At 38.2% G+C, this 20,012-nt stretch overlaps 1 protein-coding gene across 2 annotated transcripts in view; it reads left to right on the plus strand.

Annotated features, from left to right (window-relative positions):
* CRIM1 (cysteine rich transmembrane BMP regulator 1) overlaps nucleotides 1–20,012 on the plus strand; it is a 175,092-nt gene that overhangs the window by 34,687 nt on the left and 120,393 nt on the right. Inside the window, exon 1 of one of the 2 annotated variants that reach the window (XM_041476810.1) lies at nucleotides 19,853–19,980. The exons of the other annotated variant lie outside the window; for it this stretch is intronic. Within the exon in view, the coding sequence (XP_041332744.1) occupies nucleotides 19,913–19,980 (68 nt within the window). The 5' untranslated portion in view covers nucleotides 19,853–19,912. Of the gene's footprint in view, nucleotides 1–19,852; nucleotides 19,981–20,012 lie in introns of those variants that run through there. 2 annotated transcript variants of the gene reach the window in all.

Below are 20,012 nucleotides of genomic sequence, written 5' to 3' on the forward strand. Positions count from 1 at the left end.
TAGCTAGGTGAATGTCATCAGATTAAATTCTGTCTGCTCTTGTCCACATGCTTCGCTTACTGCAAATGCAAAATAAACTCAAATATATAGACTTAGTTGGAATTTGCAGTTGGGACAGAGTGAGCACCCTGTAATTTCTTGTAACCAATTAGCTGATAAGTGCTATCGATGTAAGATAAGGTAATATTAACATGGCTTATATAGCATAATTTGTGTTCTTGATATCACTGGAAATGGAAATTTAAAATTTGACCATTATTATCTATCCTTAATTTCTATTCTCGTTGTGTTTGCTTTATGCACTACTGCTGCTCTACATGAAATTTTGGTTTTGTAAGCCTAAAAGAGCCCTTCAGTAAATAAAATTGATTTTTGTAACTTATTTTAGAGAAACTTTCATTGTAGTAATTTTCTGGAAAAATTTACACAGGCATTTTCAGATGCTTTGGGTTTTGTTTGCTCTGAATTGATCCTCCTTACTCCTACCCTGCCAAAGTTCAAAATACACTTTTTAATTAGTTAATTTTGTCAACTCCAGACACCTTCAGGTGCATAGTTCGGAATAGCTTCAGGTGTTAGATGTTTATGTCACTGAAAAATTTTGTGTAAGTTATGTTTAGACCACTCTTGATTTTATCCCAGTGAGACCTAGAACTTTTGTGCACTTTTATTTTTTTCTTTCCTTTTTTGGGGGGAGCTGCATGTAGCAGGCTTTCCATCAGTATAGGCTGGAATCCTTGTTTCCCTTAATTGTTTTCAAACATGGTTCTTAATGGCTTGAGAGACTGTATTTTAAGGAAACCTCTGCTTGCTTATCTTAAAATTTCTCATGTGTTAACAAAAGCAAAAATACTTTCTGAAATACTAGTTGCCCCCTCTGCTGCACAGCAGTTGAAAATTCTAAATAGTATTTTGCTTTTCTGGTGCTGTCATTCCTGGTAAAGCTTGTCCATGTTAGAATTACTGATGTAGTTAATAGTGAACCTTGAGAAGCAAACAGGCTTTCTGTGTCAATTTTTTTTATTAAACTTTCATAGAAACATATGTTAACCCCAGTAAGGACTGAAATAAATGCCATGCTGTCTCAAGGTAGTATTTTGGAGCTTAAAGCTCTAAGGAGCTTCCATCACTCCAAGTTAATTTTAGCTATGAGACAGAAAAATTCAAGGGACAGAAAACTTAAGGCCATCTATTTGAATACTGAGAGACAGATGCTGCTTCACAACAGTTCACTTATGAACTGCTTTTGTCCTGAAATGCCCATCGTCAAGATGTTAAGTGATACCAGGCAAGCCTGCACACAGTGGTGTATATGTGGGTTTTGTTAACCTGCAAAGGGACTGAAAGCTCAAATGGGATTGAGTAAGAAATGCCATGATGCCTGTTGATGGGAACTTTGACTAAGCAGGCAGTGGTGTGACCAAAAATTGGAGGATTTCTATAAAAACAGAATAAATAGATTATAAAGATTATAAATAAATTATAAAGTTGACAGCTTAAGGTCTGTGTGAGTATCAAAGGAGAAAGGCTGAGGTGCAGTGGTAGCTGGTGTGGTGCACAGGAAGGTCGAGGAATGGAAGTAACAAAAGTGTTAATAATGTAACTGAAGAAGATAACTGTGTGTGTGTGTACGTTGTGTGCAGTTTTGAGAAGAGGAAAAGGGAAAAGGTGAAGAAGGCAGTAACTAAATGAAAGCCTAGCTCTGTAGCTAGGTGAGAATAAGACAGTCTTGAGAAGGCTGCAAGATGCTTGAGCTGCTTGAGAGCGGTTGAGAAGAACGCCTGTCACTGAGAGTGGAAGAGTGTCACTCGTAAGCAAAGTTGTCTCACTGGATGATGAATCACTGACAGGGAAAAGTACAGAACATACAACTGAGCAAAGTGAAGAGTTAAGTATTAATTCTCTGGGGCAGAAAGGTCAGCTGTGGATTTGGAATTTAAGGGCTCTTTGCTTTTGATTTTGACAGAAACATGACATCTAACAGAAGTGATACTGCCATCCTAGAAAGTCATTGTAGTGTTAAATACCTGTTGGAGGGCTTTTGGCAGCCTGGTGGTTTACAAATGTGTTCAGAGAGCATTTGATGAGATAGATACTGAAATAGTGGCAAGGTACAGTCTGTCAGGGTAAAGAACTGCAGTATTGCCCACCTACAAGCTTGTTTTTCAAGGTCAATGGATCTGTGTGAAGAAATGTTCCTTCTATTATTGTAATTAATTTTATATTGATGGGCAGTGAGTGAGTGGGAGTAGCACTAAAAGCAATGTTAGAAGCATTGGTTAGGTGTTTGAAGGTATTTTGAGCACTTCTTTGTAGAGCACCCACTGGGTCAAGGTTTTTGATTGCATAGTGTGGGTTAAATCTTCAGTGCCCTGGGATATGTTTTTGGGTTTTTTTTTTTTTAACCTGTTGGTCTTCATGCTTAAAGAGACATGTTTTATTAAGCTTTAAAATTTTGGAGGTAATCAGCTTCTGACTTCAAACTGGGAATCTTTAGCTCCTCTTCAGTTATCCTAGCTAATTCCATGTGCAAAGGTTCTTCATTTTCATAGGGATGTTGTGCCTGTTGAAATGGCAAGAAGGTTGGGTACACTTCTATGTTCCTTCTGTTCTTACGCAAGCTTAATGCTTGTTTTGTTCCCCATATAATGTAACTCCTAACTTTGCTTTGCCATGGTTTTTCTGCTTGTATTTTGCTGGTAAATGTCTTACCATAATTTTGATTGAGTGGTTTTTTAAGCGCTGTCTGAAAAATACAGAGGCCCAAATGTAAACATACGTCTCTTTCTGGAGAAATGAAACTATGACCTTTTCACAGAATCAGAGATTCACTGAATGGTTAAGGTTGGAAAGGATCTTAAAGATTATCTAATTCCAACCCCCTGCTCTGAGCAGGAACACCTTCAACCATCCAGCCTGGCACTGAACACTTCCAGGCATGGTACATCCCCAACTTCCCTGGGCAACTTGTTCAAATGCCTCACCACTCTCAGTGTAAAGAGTTTTTTTCTAATGTATAATCTAAACCTATTCTCAATTTAAAGCCATTCCTCCTTGTCCTGTCACTACATTCCCTTCTAATTTGTCCCTCTCCATGTTTCTTGTAGACACCCTTCAGGCAGGCTCCCCGAAAGCCTTCTCTTTTCCAGACTGAACAAACCAAATTCTCACAGCCTTTCCTTATTGTAGAGGTGTTCCATGCCTTTCATCATCTTTGTGTCCCTCCTCTGGACTCAATCCAGCAGGTCCAAGCCCTTCCTGTGCTGGCACCCCAGAGCTGGATGCAGGGTTCCAGGTGGGTCTCAGCAGGGCAGAGCAGAGGGGCAGAATCCCCTCCCTCCCCTGCTGCCCACGCTGCTCTGGATGCAGCCCAGGACACGTTTGGCTCTCTGGACTGTGAGTGCCCATGGCTGGGGCATGTCCAGCCTCTCACCCACCAGCACCCCCAGTTCTGGGCAGGACTGCTCTCCATCTCTTCATCCCCAGCCTGTGCTGATACCAGGGGTGCCTCAACCCAGGTGCAGCACCTTGCCCTTGCTCTTGTTGAACCACATGAAGTTCCTTTGGACCTGCTTTTCCAGCTAACATTTTGAGCCATCCTGTGAGTATCCCTCCAGGTATACTCCTTGGCAGTCTGTAAAGAAGAAACTCCATTCCTTCAACACTTTCTTTCAACACCTTGGTGTTGGGGTGTTGTTTGGGCCATGCTTACCTTGAGTGAAATGAGCTTGACAGGTATCTCAGGTCAATAATTCTAAGAGGTGTTAGAATTGATGTGTTGTCTTTATTTCACACACAGGATGTTTTCTGTGGTTTAATTTATTTTATCAAATAGTGACAATATTTCTCATTTATTATTGTTTCTCATTTCATCCCTCCTTCCTAGGTAGCTGTAGTTCCTGGGTGCTTACAACTACCTGTAATATGATGGACAGAGCTAAAATAGAAAAAGCTATTTTTTAAAGCTTTTGAGTGTTTTCAGTAAAAGATTGTAAAATGTGACCATCCTTGAAAACTTTATATCATTTGTGGAATCAGTGGGTAATTTTTGATTCTCAGCTCCTAAAAGATGGAATTTCAAAAACTTTATTTAGAGGAACTTTCTTGTAAAGAAAGTTAACATCAAAGGAAGGTGAACCTCAAATAGAAAGATGATCTCATTCTTGTTTTCTCTCATCTTATGTATCATCACATCAACCTCTTGTCTGTAGTGAAGCTTTTTATACCTCTAAGTTACACAAAGATTGAGTTTCAAATGTGATAATGCCAGTAACTTTGGCAACTGAGATGCCTGTCACTTTACTTTAAAATAAAAGCCACCTTTTTTGATAAAACAGTTGTAATAGTTGTAAAAAGCGTGTTAGAAGCATGAAATCTTATGACAACTTTGTCATGTGTCCTCATTTTAGACAGGTAAATTGTCTTAAATTAGCTCTCACAGTTCCTAAAAACAGTGTTTTGCACTAGTCAATACATTTTATATTCCTCCTCTTCAAAGGCTTCTGAAAATTGATAATTTTTCCCCTTCTGTACAAAGATTAAATCAATTTTGCAGATACTTTCCTGAATTCCAACAAAAGGAATAGGTAAGTATAACATGCTTGCCCAGGCCCTTTTTAAAAAGCTGTGTATATATGATGCAATCAAAGAACTTACTGATACACATCTACAGACAGAATAGTTTAATATTGGAGTGATGCATATAATCTTTGTGTGATCATTCTCTGGAGATTGCATCAGTAGAGAAGCATAAGTCCTTTCTTATCCTTTGTCTTCAGAGGGCAGTAGCCAATGCAGCTAAATACTGCAGACAGTTGAAGTTTTGTTGCCTAATAGCATGTGTTCTTGCCATAGCAGAACCAGTAAGTGTCTGTAATAGCAGTAAGTTCTATTCCTGTGTAACTTGCTACACCCCATTAAGCTTCAACAGTTCCCCTAGTGTTTAGATTGCACAGGTTTGGATGCATGCCTCAAGTGTGCATTTGGCCTCTGGTAACTGTTTATAGCAATCTTTCTTTTCTCTCTGATGTCTTCAGCAGAGATTCCTACGTAAGAAATGTGTGGCAGGGGAGAAAGAGATCTCAACAAGCCAATGCTTCTCTCTAGCCTCCTATTGCATCAAGCAGTTACTTTCCTTTTTTCTTCTTCATTATGTGTTGGTGAGGAGGTTTTTCTGGATTTTCACATGCAGTTTAGGTAGCCATGATATGGAGGTGTGGCTGAGATAGAAGTGCACAGGCTGGTACTTCCCTGATGACCTTGATTGACAATTCTTTTGCTTCCTGGTAGGTGGGAGCCGTAACTCTTAGTATAAGGACTCTGTTGTAGGCTGGAGGAAGAGGAAGACTGCAATAAAGAGGATAACTGGTAAGTAACACTTATCCCCCTCCCATAGAAGTCCTCCCAGTTTATGCCAATTGTTCTGGAAAAAAAAGTTTGATTCTGGATGAAAAAGGCTCATTCCCAGAACATGTTCTATATTATCTAGTGACATATCTTAAATGCTCAGAACATCAGAGTAGCTAAGAATAGTTGTTTTGAGCTTTGAGGGTGCAAAAGGCAGTCTCAAGATGAAAGGCTTCAGAGTATTCAGAGTATTTCCAGTGTATTTCTGGATTAAAAGTGCTCAAATACAATGTTTGGAAGTGTATTAATTTTTGCTGCGGGTGAAGAGCATGGTTTCCATGCAAAAGGGATATAGGCATTTTAAAGCTATGTCTGCTATTTATCTGTACAGCATTTTGATGTTGTAGGCAAATGTATGTTAATTAATTGATTTGCCTCTGATATGTGTTTGGAATGATGTGTTTCATTCTATTACTCTTGAAATCTTTAAGATTTCTGGGTGATGGTAAAATAGGCTTGAGGATGGATTGCTTGGTGTTTGGATATTGGTATCAGTAAATCCCTATAAAATAGTACATGTATTTGTAACCAGAGGAAGAGAAGGGTGAAAAAATGACAGCTACATGTCTTGTCCATCTGTACTTGAGCAAAATGAGTTGTGCCACTTAAAACTGGTATATGTTGCCATTAGTGTAGCCTTGAAAAGCAGGTGACTTCTCAGTGCTTTGAAAATTATTGTGTTGAAAATGATTCTCAACTTCTTGATGCTGTGTGATGAAAATTACTAGTTTTACGTACAGCATCAACGTTGCAGTTTTTTTGGTGTTGATTTTCAGTGTAAAGTGCATGAGCATGATTACTCAGAGTAGTAATCGTGTGCCAGAGCTGGCACTAAAAATTATTGGAGAGGTTTCAAGAATTGTCTTGATTGCCCTTGGCTGCCTGATAAGTTTCATAAGGTATTAGAAGGTAATGATAGCACATAGTAAAAAATCTGGTCACAGTAAACAGGGAAATTTACAGTGCTTGACAGGTAAATTTTGCAGTGCTTTTGCATGTGTAGTCACAAAAACAGGTTGTGGAATGCTCATTCATTGAGCGGTGGTTGCCAACCAATGAGTGGGCAATGAGTTGGGGTAAATTTATGTTTTCAGAACATAAGTCTCCAGAAGGCCTTGAGAAGAGTTAGTAAGGCAGTTATGCTGACAAAGAAATCGGCTTGGCCAAGTAATTTTTTTTACATTGCTTGCTGGAATCTGCATGGTGATAAAAAACAAGCTACGGGCAAAGCAGGAGGACAGATAGATTACAAATGAGTATCACATGAGTTTGCCTTAGGATCTTGAGTATGCAAGGATAAATGGTTCCTTTCTACAGGATAGAATAAAGCATTGTTACAAATTAAAATTGCTGTTCCTTGCATCTTTCAACAGTTCTTTAACAAGAATGGGAAACATTGGAGGATGATACATACTTGGTTTGTTACTAGGCTTTTTGTTAAATAAGTAAATATAAACTAATCTTGTAATCTTTGCAAATGCCAAACTTTTACTTGACCTCCAATTACATGGAGGCATTGCCTTCAAAGAGTTTTACTTAAAAATCAGTTGATTCATAATTTAATACTCCCATTGATTTCATTGTCATCAACTTTGCAAGAGTGTTATTTTTGGCAACATTACCGTGCTGTCATAGATTTCCACCCTTCATGCCTTGAAAGCATATTAGTGCCTTAAAACCATATTAATGCTTGATCAGACTTCCTTAACTTCAGCTCTATTTGCATGTAGTCTGGTAGCTCAGCAAGTATAGAAAGACAGAATGCATTAAGTTTTCTGTAAGTGTGGCAGGGTTCCTCCTAAGCCCTTTGAAACAGATATATTCTTTCTACTTCAATGTCTTAATCTGAAAAAATGCTATGTATGTTTGTGAGCTTAATAAAAATAAGAGTGTGCTCATGTATTTTAGTGTGTCTAATAACCAAGCCAGTTGAGGCTAAAGGGACAGGCTTACTGGGCTCTGAAGATAAATGGAGTTATCCCACAGTTGATTTTAGTGGACAGTTAATTTTAGTGAGGTTATTGGAGCTGAAAAGAAAAGAGTGATTACTGGCATCTTCTTGCAGCTATTAAAAGTCATAAGTATTTAACTTGTATCCACTTTCAGATGTCTTGAAGGAAAAAGAACCACTTTGGCTACATGTGTCAAATGAAGGGCGTTGCTGTAAGTTACACAGTGACCCTTTCAGGAACAGTTTGTCTCTTGCACTGATGCTACTGGGAGAATGTCCATTAGTAGTTCTAGACGTAAACAGCATTGATTTCTGCATCGGTATATCTAGTTAGTACCCATGCCATCTTACTTCTTCTGATTGGGAGCAAAGGGCTTGATAGTCAGCTGCAAGAAGAAGCAAACAGATTCAATGCAAGACAGGTTCTTTTTTAATTTTCTCTCTTTTCTTAGAAAACATGAGAAGTCTGCTTAATTGCTTTCTTCCTTCTTCCTACTCCTCTGAGTTTTTCAGAAAATTGTAGTGGTAATATTCTTGCAAGTTTCTGTGCAGCTTATATTTCCCATTCCACCTTTTCCCTTATGATTTGGAAAAGTGGCATTTCCCCACTCTGGCAACAGCTGATTTTCCTCTTCAAAGGAATTACATGGATATAGTGAATAACTTCTGCTTATGTGTGAAATTTCCCATATGGAGATGATCAAAAGACATTAACTACAAAATAGTGTATGATGTGATGTGGAAGTGCCATAGTTACTGGTATTCCATTGTATGCACAGGAACCATTAGCAATCTGACTAATAATTGATAACTTTTAGATTATTATACCTAATGGTGATTGTTATATATTACGCATGGACCTTAAAATTTAAAAAACTTACTCTAAGACCAGAAATTGTTTCAAATGTATATTCTACTTAGAATGAGGGAGAAAAGGCAACTGGTTAGTTAGGAAAAATTTGAAGTTTTGCAGCAGTAGAAAATAGTTGGTGACTGATATGGAATGAGAAGTACTGCAAAGTGATTTAAAAATGAAAAAAAAAAAAAAAACCAAAAAATACCAACAAAAAACCAGCCCTAAGTCTTAAGTGATGAAGCATGCAGCCAACTTCCTAAGAAACAAGAAATGCCCACTGTAACCTTGTACACTGGGCTAAAATGATGTTTGTTCAAGAAAAATCTCACACATAATGCAGAAGATTGTTTAGAGCTAAGAAGTAAATGTAGCTGAAGTAACATTTTGAAAGTGTGGTGTTTGCAGGCTGCTTTCCAGGCAGACAGATTTGGTGTTTGACCATGCTTCTGTGAAGGACGTTTTCCATTTGCTGCACAGGAGTGGCACTTGCTGCAATTTGTGACTGTGTTGTGCCCACTCTCCCACTGGGCATTTCTCTGAAGAGTTCTGTGCTGCTTTCTTTGTAGCTCCAGTCAGGCACTTGGAGCCAGCAGTTAGCGCAGCACTGCCAGTAAGGGTCACCTGCTGTCATCAGGGCTGTAGCCACCATGCTTTGAGGCTGGTAGTCTACCGTGTTATTAATTGGGTAGCTGCTCTTGCTTTCCTTAGTCTTCTTTTTTGCTGTCACTGTAGCCTTCAGAAGTCCCTGTGGTTTTTATTACCGCTATCAGTTTCAAATACAGTTTTGGTTTTCTTGGTGGCATCCTGGTGTGTCTGAGCAATTGTCTTTGAGTAGCCCAACTCCACATACACTTTATTTTGAGTTTGTATAAATTACTCAGGAAGTGCCTGGGAAAGGTCAGGTTTGCTTAGGCTGTTGGTTATTTCATACTGAATATGTGAACTGGTCTACACTGTAGATTGAAAAAAACTTTAGCCTTTTTTACAGGGACAGCAAATTTTAATAAATATTTGCAGCAGTGGGGTTATCTATCTTTCACGTACATGAGCAGAGGGAAAGAGGCTTTTCTAAAACTCAGCATTAAAATTTTGGTGAAAAGCATTGTTGTAGTCTGCCTTTGTTCCCAAGATATTATGGTACATTGTCTTCCTTGATGGCATTGTATGGAGAAAAATATTCATGGTTGAAGTACACTTAAGAGCTTTAGAAAAGCAGCATTTTATAAATTTTATCAGTAAAACAAACAAAAGGCCAGATGATGAGCATTTGGGAGTTACTTGCTTAGTGCCAGTCCTAATTGAATTGGTTTTGGTATTGACAAGAAATTGGTCTTATTCCAGCATATGTGAAAATCTATGAAAGAAAATGACAACTATTGTCTAGAAGTTTAAGTATCTTTTCATGCTTTCCTAGTAAATTCAAGCATTCAGAAAGTTTTATTAACTGTTTTGAGCAGAGAATGTGCTATACATAATGAAGGCAATCAAGAGAGCGATGTTGTGCCTGGATGTGTGACTAATAAACACTGCAGGGCAGAGCAGTACTTCCCACAGTCAGTTGTTCAGCCAAAGGTTCAGATTAAAGCATTTTTTTGAGTCTTCTTTTGTGGAGATTTACCACCTTGTGTGTGCACTTGAGGGAAGAACTCTGTGCTTCGTAGCTCTTCTTCCCTTTGATTTTTTGCATTGACTTGGTAATCTGTAGCCTCCTCATTGTTTTCGTTGGGTATAATTTACTGCAACAATTCTTCATGCTTGCTTTATTGAGTAGGTGATAGGAGCTGTATATGTGGTTCATGAGTCATATACTGTTAAGCAAAATAGGAAAGAAGGGTGGTAAAAAGTGAGTTTGTTTTTATAATGTTGACGATTATTCACTTTGCTCTTCAGGAGTACTGAATAATTAACACTTGCTTAACACAGACTTATTAATATAATAAAGCAGGACTTCAAGTGCACTAGAAGCTGAAATAGAGGTATGGGACAGCAGCATAAGTATAATGAAGGGCAATGCTAAATGCTGGAATGTTGGATGTGCAGTACCAGTACATTGGGATACTGTGCCAAAAAGAGTAGATTTTTGTATTGCAATCAGTTCTGGAAGTGGTAGGATACATATTAATGCTTCCACATGATTGAGTTGTGCAATAAGTAAAGTATATTATATATGTCCAGAGAAACCAGGAGTTTCTGACCCTGCTGCTTATATTTTGGAGGGAGGCAAAAGAGAAAGAAATCATTAAGGGAGGGGGAGGAGGGGAGACTAAAAACTGATTATTTAGTGAACAGTGTAATGACTGAAAGTCCATTGGGATGCAGTTGAAAGGGCATACTGTAATTAGATCATTTGATGACCTGGAATAAAAGATCTTCCCTGAAGCTCTGCTGAGAGTCAAGGTTTTAATTTTCCTTCCTTCATTAGTTTTTCCTCTTTCCAAATATATACATGGCATCTATTCATATTGAGATTTCATAAATAGGCATTTTAGCTCTGGTAAATCATAATTGTTACTTCGTATATCTCCTACTTTTTATAATCAGTCTCTTGTGGCAATCTCTGCACAGAGAAGTAAATGCAGGTTTTTGCAGTTTCAGAGCTCCCTGTTTTTAAAGTGTGTTTCAATGTGTGTATCAGTCATATTTTTAGGATGTGAAAGAACAGTTTATGCCATTTAAAACTTTCTGACTTGGACTGTAACATAGTCAGATCTAGCAGTAGCTTAGAGGAAAATAGTGCTCTAGAAACTGCATCATTCAAGGAAATTTGGCACTTTATTTTTACTACATCCTTAACATTTAGTTTTTCATGCAGTTGCATTGCTCATTAATTATAAATTCCTAGTTCTGTGGTTTCTTAAGAAGAGGTCATAAGATTTTAATTGATAGTTCATCATCTTAAAATCATACTCCAATTCTTAGTTTCTAAATTTTTGGAAGAATGTTTATGAATTGGAAGGAGAAATATTTTCAGCACCAAGTGGAACATTTTTGAGAGAACAAGCCAAGACACAATGGAGAAAATGCTTAGTACTCATTTTACGGATTCCCCTGTTAAATTGCTAATCATTTCAAGCTTCACCTTGTGCTGCAGTACAAATGTGGAGATTATGGTGCTGCTTATAACTCTGAAATAGTAGAAATCAATTAAACCCAGGCACCTCTTTCTTGGATATTACTCTAAAAGAATGGGAGATCTTATATATGGAGTAGCAGTTCTTGTAAGGTTATTAATTATGCCTCATCTCCTACATAATTTTAGTTGATAGAATTCAGCATACTTTCGGGTTACTGCATTTTCCAGCACCAGATTCTTGTATCTTAAGCTAGAAGATACCATCCAGTCTGAACTCCAGCTTAGAATGACAGCTATAATTTTAGCCAGTGAAACTTAATTGAAGAGATTAATAGCAAGATTACTCATATGCAATAACCAGTGAAAATACTCAGATGTAGTACACACCATAAACCATAGACCTCTTCCTTATTCTTTCCCAAAAAACCTTTAAATTGAAATTCAGGCCTTCCTTACTCTAAGTTGAAAATGGGCATTCAGGCTAGTTGTTTTCAGATTATATAATAAAAGCATGAGTGATGGATAAAAAATTGCATGTTTGTAACATCAAAAATTAAGCTCTTAATAATTTTAACATTTTGGAAAGAGAAGCCAAGAACCTTTTTCTACTTGTTGTAATGGATTTTCTGGTTTGGATGCTTTGAGGTAGAACTGTCCTGTACCATGCTTACAGTAAGTCTCCCAAAATGCTATGTTTTCACTTTAAAAATAGATTATATAAGAGTACAAAACATGAAGTCAAACTGCACACCACAAGGACTCATGTCTGCTTGGCAAAGTGTTAACATTAATAGTTTAGAATCAGAACTATCTATTCTGTCTTGCAGAGATTTGCTTTCCAGCCAGGCAGTTTTCACAGGCTTTCTGATTCATGGTAAGCCTTTCCAAATCCCTGCCAAGACCTTGATAAGATCCTGCTGTCTTTTCCACATCTGTGGCTGGTTTGTTCACCTGTGTGTGCCTTCTCAGGGGTGTCCCATGCACTGGGATCCTGGGCTTGCTGTGTCTCTGCCTGTCTGCTGTCTCATCCTGAGACTGTGCCAGCTTCCCCTGGCTGGGTATGGTTAGCTGCCTCCAGGGAAAGGGACACTTTCTGTCTTTCATAAGATCTCACCTGAAAGAGTTCAACACACTGAACACAGCAAACATGCAATCCTCTTCATGGTTCTTCACCAAATGCTGAATGTTTGTTTAATTCACGAATAACTCACTCAGCGCTGAGTGCTACAAGTGTAGTGAGCTCTGAGTGAGCAAAGCACTGCCCTGGGGATACCCCTGCACATTCTGGGATACCTGACTTCCATACAGGAAGAGCACAGCTGTCTTAATGAGCACTTGACAGGTTAATCTGTTGTCTCTCCTTTCTGATGTGACTGTATGGGAACCTGGCAGAATTCCCTGGTGACTGTGGTCTGCCTTGGTTTGCTGCAGTGGCCCCACAGCACTGCAGCTTATGGCTCGCTACAGGGTAGTTGCTTTGTGGTGAACCATAGGAAGCCTGGCTTGAGACTGTTGCCAGCTGCTGTTTCCAATGCTGGTACAGCTCCAGAGGCAGGAGAAAGGCAGGGTTCTACAAATAGTAAGGCCAAGGAAATGACATAAATCTAAAAATCAGTTATCTAAAATAAACCGCATCTTTTTCCATTGCAATTTTTCACTAAGGCTTTGTAATAATAACCCGTTCCCAAGTGTTCTATTTCTGAAGGACATTTTACTTCTACAAGGAATTAGCGTCTTCAGCCAAAGCTTGAACTTTCCCTGTGATGATTAAATATGAGATGAATTCCCTACCAGTCTCTCCTATGCTGAGGACTTCAGTTCTTTTTTTGAGGCATAGTCAACAGTTCTGTTCTCCTGCCCTGTCATCTATCACACTGTTTCAAAGTGCATACTTACCAGCTGGTTCGCATTGAAAGCTTAATTTTATTGAAATTTGGCTGATGTGACTGGACAGGAATCTTGAATTACAGAAGATAGCAATTTTAATATTACACCATCAGCATAGTCTTGTTCTGTAGTCATATGCTCATGAATAGTTCTTTCACTTTATTTTACCTACAGTATGTATAAAAAACCCAATATTTATTTGTTGTTTTGAGTTGTAATCAAATATAGCAGTTACATAGCTTGATAATTGTGGCTAGCAATAAAGACAGCCTGCATATGATCATGTGTTTTGAGGTGGTGTTGCTTTTTTGATTTTTAAAAGGGCATTGCCATAATGCAAGCCTGGATGAGCATCTCAAATTACATGAAGGGTTGTACAGATCAAAAACAAACCTCTTTTTCTGTTCAACTTATATAGAAAGTAAGCACAGGATACCAACAAACGTATACTGCAAAGAATCAGTGGAAATCTGGTTAGCATGAAGGCTAGCATTTTAAATGTAGCAGTGACATGATTTGTATTTGGTATCTTAGCAAGACCTTAGTAAGGATCTAGAGATAATGACACTGTGGGACAGTCTAGCAATCTGAGGGTGGCAGCTGCACTTTTTGTGAGAGTGACCATTTGTCCTTCAGCCTTTCTATTTAATTGTTATCTTTCCTTTTTCTGGTTTTGCTTAGGTTATGGTTACAGTGAGACAGAAGTAATATAGCTGAATAATTATGCTACTTGAATATTTATTACTTGACTATTAAGCAGGTCATTTTAAATACAGGTCATTTTAAATTATAGATTTCTTTAGCATGGCAGTAAGCCAAACCTTTCCTTAGGTATTGGTGTTAGATGTGCATTCCGCTTGTTTTTGTTTGGACTTGCCCTTAGTGCATAGCTCTTGGGTTTTTTTAATCAGTTCAAGAACCTTGCTAATGGTAACTAGCTTGTGCTCTTAGGAGAAGGTTCCTAGATGTGTTTGTAACTTTTTTAGAATTGGAAAAGTTCATTCTAACTTCTTCAGTGTGTTCAGTGTATAAAGTTAAGTGTTATGGTTATTTTATTACAATTCTGTAACAGGAGGAAAGATCCCATTGAATGAGGTACATACATGGATATTAAAGATGAAGGTGTAAAAGATCTAGAGCCTGCAAGCTAAAACTTAAGAAAAAAATTAATTAATGTTAAGGCTAGTTAAGCTTTAAAATAGTATTTTTCCTATCACTTGCAGTTATAAAGTTAAGCTCTGGGTAACTTCCTAGAAAAGATTAATAGGCTTAGTTGGAGACAATAGCTACTTTTTTGTTTGTTGTGGTGGGGTGGTATGTGAGTATTACAGAAGCCAATTTATATCATGCCAATTCTTCCACTTGGTATTGAAATAGTTTGGGGATCCATGTGTATGAATGATTACAAAATTTATTTGGAGTGTAAAGCAAGGGAGTAATGGTGTACGCTAGTAAAGACATAGTCTGGACTAGTCAGCATGGATTCACCATGGTGAAGTCATGCTTGACCAACTCAATAACCTTCCATAATGATAGGACTGGCTTGGTAGATGAGAACAGTGGACAGTTGCCGACCTTGGCTTCAGTAAGGCTTTTGGCACTGCTTCTAATAAGATCCTCATAGAGAAGCTGGTGAAATATGTGCTGGCTAAGCAGACAGTGAGGTAAAAACTGGCTGAATGGCAGGTCCACAGAGTGGTGGTCATTAGTTCAAAGCCTAGCTGGAGTCTGGCAGCTAGTGGTGTACTCAGGAGTGAGTACTGGAACCAGTCCTGTTGAACATCTTCATTAATGATTTGGATGGTGGGGCAAATGTGTTGATGAAACATAACTGGGTGGACTGGCTAGTACACCAGAGGGTCCTGCTGCCGTCCATAAGGACCCTAACAGCTGGAGAAATGGGCTGGCAGGATCAACAAGGCAGAGTGCCAAGTCCTGCATCTAAAGAGCAAAAACCCCAGACAGCACCAGCATATGCTTGGGGCTGCCCAGCTGGAAAGCAGCTTGGTAGAAAAGGCTCTGGCTGTCTGGGTGAGCATGGGCTAGCTCTGAGCCCTTGCAGCAATGAAGATTGATGGTACCTTGGGTCTACATTAGAGTGTTGCCATCAGGTGAAGGGAGGAGACCCTTTCCCATTACTCAAGCCTGATGAGCTATACGTGGAGTACTGTGTCCAGCTCTGGGCTTCCCTAGAGAGCTGTGGCCACAGCAGAGTGTCCATAAAAGAGGACAAAGATGATTAGTGACCAGAGCATGTCTCTCATGATGAAAGGCTTGACAAAGCTGGGACTGTTCTGCTTGTAGAAGAGGAGGCTCAGGAGTGGTCTCCACAATAATTACCTTAAGGAATGGCATACAGTGGACAGAGCCAGGCTCTTTCCAGTGATGCCCAGTGAAAGCACCAGAGGCAATGGTCACACACTGAGTCACAGGAGATTCCCTCTGAACATCAGGAAACACTTCTTCGTTTTGAGAGTGACCAAGTGCTGGCAAAGGTTAAACCAAAGCCTTTATCCTTAGAGACACACAGAAGCCATCTAGATGTGATCCTGGACGGCTTGCTCAGGATGACCCTGCTTGAGTAGATTTGGAGCTTATATATTTCTGTCTTCCTGATTTCAATAAAATAATACAACTGACTTTTTTCTATGGAAGGAAAAAAAAAAGAATTTATTAAAAATAAAAAGACTGCTTGCAAGGGCTTTTATGCTCTCATCCACACAACTGTGAACTTCAGCAGAGGTTTTCAAGGAAATGATGAGTGATATCTCTATAGCTTGGCTGAAAAAAATGCAGTGTTTGCTGCAGGGAAAATTTCTAGGGTAGGCATGTAAGATAGGAAGGCACTGGCTGTATCATACTGTTCTTTCCTTTGAACAAAGAGACTAATCATTGTTGTCAGTCTGACTTTTAAAATAAAGCCTTAAGGATTTTTCTTCTGTGAAACAATTGTAGAGAAGTAGAAATAACATCCAATTCAGAAATTGTTATAATTGTGAGCTAAATATTTGAATATATTGTTCTGTATTCTTACTATGCTTCCATCTTAGTATCTTCAAACTCCAAGGGTTGTATTATGTAAAAATATTAAAGCTGCATTCTGCAATAAATTATTGCTTTAATAGTTGTGTTACAATGCCAAAATATTGCAAGAAAATGACCATTTCCAAAATAGCTTTCATGTATTTTTTGAAAGTTTATTGCAATCTTTTGCCCTAAGACCTTGGATGAGAAACATGTAATTATTATTCTTTATTGTGTGACTTGATTTTCATACTATTACCATTCAGATTTGGAAGAAATTTGACTCTTGATAGTGTGTCTCACCTCATATGCAACGTCCAGATTTTAATTTCATAGTTCAATTGAGACATTCTTTTCATGTTTCAGAACTGTAGAAGAAGTAACCATGAAGTCATGAGAAATCCAATCTTTAAAGCAAAATGTTTGAAAATATAGATGAACATTGTCTCTGCATGTGCCTTTTGGGGGAGGAAAAAGTCTAACAAATGTTGATATCCAAAATTAATTTTTCCAAGAATATTTGTTACAAATAAATATGGAGTAACAGCAAGAGCTTTTTTATTGTTCTGGTTTTGGGGTTTTATATCTCTCTCCCTGCTGTTTTCATGATCATCCTACTTTGCCTTAGCAATCTTTTGGTTTTTCTGGTGTTCGGTGTTTTTCTGGTTCACCGAAAATGCTACGGAGTTTCACATTTTAACAGGGTCAAAATTCTATCTCACACAGTAGACTAAACCTTAATTTTCTGTTATTGTAGTGATTTAAATTCAAAAAGATGAAAGATACTGTGGTTTTTTTTACTGTTCTCTACTTCCCCTTTAAATCCATTTAATTCATGGAGCTAATTTAAAGTTAAGAAAGTATTGTAAAACTAGAATATTTCTTTTTTTTTCCAAAATGCTTTTCATGTCATGCTGACTTGTTCCAGTAAGAGAACTTCAGCAAGACAAAAATAATGTTTTATTGTGTGAGAAGTGCCTTAAGCACCTTGTTCTTGAACTTTCTTCACTAAAGCTTCATTGAGGAAGGTGTGAAAATCAAGTTGTACTCACTCACTTTTTTCATTTGCTGCTTGCAGTATAACCTTAAAGGATATTCTGAAATGATCGTTTGCCACTAGTCTGTATTACAGTATTTGGAGGTTGACAAAACTTCACTTAGTGAGGGCACTTGAACTTGCTTCTGTGCCTGAAGTAAAAGGCCTTCAAAAAGCAGCCCTGTAGAAAAGCCATAAAGAGTTTAAAGCTGTCCCTTTGACTAGTAGTTGCAGCAGTTTAAATTACCAGATGACTAATGGTGAACCTTCCAGCATGGAGTTTCTCTTCTCTGCTGGCTGAACAGCTCCTCTCAGCCCTCTTCCAGTTGTCTGTCCAGATCAGCCCTTTCTGACCCGTCCTGCAATGTCTCTTCTACTCTGCAGCCCTTGCCTTCTCCCATACACTTCTGTACATGGCACAAGCAAAGTTCATAAATAAAAAATACAATTATATCTTTTCTCACTACTAGATTACTTAAAACAGTCTCTTTCGTAGCAGGCTATGCTGTCTAGCAGCATTGCAGCATCTCTTTTAGTTTTAGTATGATTATTAGCATATACACATAAGTTTAGTGCACAGATTACTCATAATACTAAAAATATGAGCAACCAATTAAATTGTTCCTTTCTAGAGTGCTTTGTCCTTGCATCATAATCTATTTTACCATGTCTCTATTTGAAGAAAAGCCCAGAAAACCTGTACATACATAGTGGTACGTCTGTTCTTTGAAAGAGTTGAAGATTTTACTGGGCTGTTTGGATTAGGATAGTTTCTGGTAGGTGCAATTGTGATACATTCTGCACATTTTTTAGTGTGTCTAAAGTATGGATATGTTGCATTGTGGTTAACAGGGAAAATGAGGAAGATGATCCAGGTCACCAAAGGTCTGAAATGCCTTTGCAGATATCCAGACTTGTCCATAGTGTTATGTGAGGATGGGGAAATTGGGTTCATAGGTCAGATACTTCAGCTGGTTGCCTCAAGCTGAGCATGTGTAGGTGACACGAAGCTCCTTGTCATTGTTAGAAAAGCTCATGCTGTGTTTTACATTTTTCGGCCTCTTTGCATCTTCCATGCACTAGGCAAAGAAAGATGTATGATATGTAATTAACAACTAAAGATATGGTGGCTGCCAGCTATTCCAAAAGGCAAAAGAGAATTGAACTAAAAAAAAAAAAAAAAACCAAACCAAACCCAAAACTGACAACAAACAAACAAAAAAAAAAATCCTTCCAATCCCCCACCCACCCCATCCTTCCAAAAAACCAACCCAAACCCAACAAAGAAATCGCCTTTTCTACTTTTCTGTCTCGCAGGTTACTGGATAATGGCAATAATCGGATACTTTATTCTTCCTTATCCTTACCTTTTAAGAGTGTATTTTCCTGTATTTCAAACTCCATCCTTATTTGACTGGAATTGGCAACCAGTTTAAAACCACTCAGGTAGAGATGCTAGCAGATTGCATAAGCTTGAGAAATTCAAATAAAAAAGGATTAACTTGCTTTTAGCACTGGCAAGAAATGCCAGTATTGCTTTTCTTCTCACATTTCCTTGAAGAAATCCAAGTTGACATTGCTGAAATGTGATGTTTTTTCTCCTTAATAGAAAATACTGGTGCTGAAATACAATGAGTTCTGGGTTAAAGGGCTAAGTTTGCCAGTTAGAAGCAACCAAAATACAATTTCAATGGGAAATGATAAAAAAAGTGTTAGCTACAATTTCTAATGATGAAATGTAATCTAAACCAGAGACTTTTAATGCTACCTTATTTTTTTGTTTTGTGGGGTTTTTTTCCCCTCTGTATAGTCTTTTAACATAATGTGCTTTTTATTTTAAAAATTTGAGCAGTATCTATGGCACTTGTGGTTTGGTTCCAAAGAAAACCAGACGTGCATCTGAAATGTGTTTGAAATCAAGAGTTGAAGGGCAGTGTATTGAATGGGCTTGCAGACCTAATGACTGGGTGGCAAGCAATATAAACTGGCTATTTTAAGGCTTTTTTTTTAATGGAATAGGCCAATGCTGCTTTAGAAAAGCCAAATTATATTAAAAATCTTTTATTTTGACATTTCCAAAAAGTGAACAGTTTCCATCTGCAAAAGATAGTAATTGCTGTGGACTATCCAGACCTGAAGAAAAGGCTGAGAGTCTGTAATAGGCAAGTGTGTAAAGTACTGCATTGGTCTCTTGAGAACATGAAGCACATAAACATATTTACCACTGTTCCCAGTGTTATACTGGGGCAAACCTCTGCAGGTGAAAGTGTAGGATTAATGCAGCAAGTAGGCAAAATAAGAGGAAATTAGCAAAAATCAAGTAAATTGGGGGAAAAAATTCTTAACAGTGCTAAATTAAAATAAACTTGATAAATTGCAGTGAAGAAAGCCTAACTTTTGCTCAGAAGTAATAGATATATTTTTATATATATCTATAAAGTAAAATTACTCAGACTATTGCTCATGCTACTTCAGGATGAGAGACAGATGAACTTTCGGCTCCAGAAAGGTTGACATGAGCCTTTTGGAGTGAAGGCTGAATCCAGGGTGGTTGTTGCACTTGACAATCTGTTTCATATTCACCTTTGCAGGTGACAATATGAGCAGATCTCAAATGGAGTATACCCAGGCACTTGAGAAACACTCCAGCCAGAGTGCTGTGAGCCCAGCTGCTTGCAGATGTACCAGGGCTCCTGCCTGGCAGGGAAAATTTCCACTTCCAGAGGGCAGTTGTTTTTCTGGAATAGGTGAGACATTGTACAGTTACAAATGCCTTCAT

The sequence above is a fragment of the Pyrgilauda ruficollis genome, unplaced genomic scaffold (assembly GCF_017590135.1).
Source record: "Pyrgilauda ruficollis isolate IOZ18807 unplaced genomic scaffold, ASM1759013v1 scaffold4, whole genome shotgun sequence".
Taxonomy (NCBI): domain Eukaryota; kingdom Metazoa; phylum Chordata; class Aves; order Passeriformes; family Passeridae; genus Pyrgilauda; species Pyrgilauda ruficollis.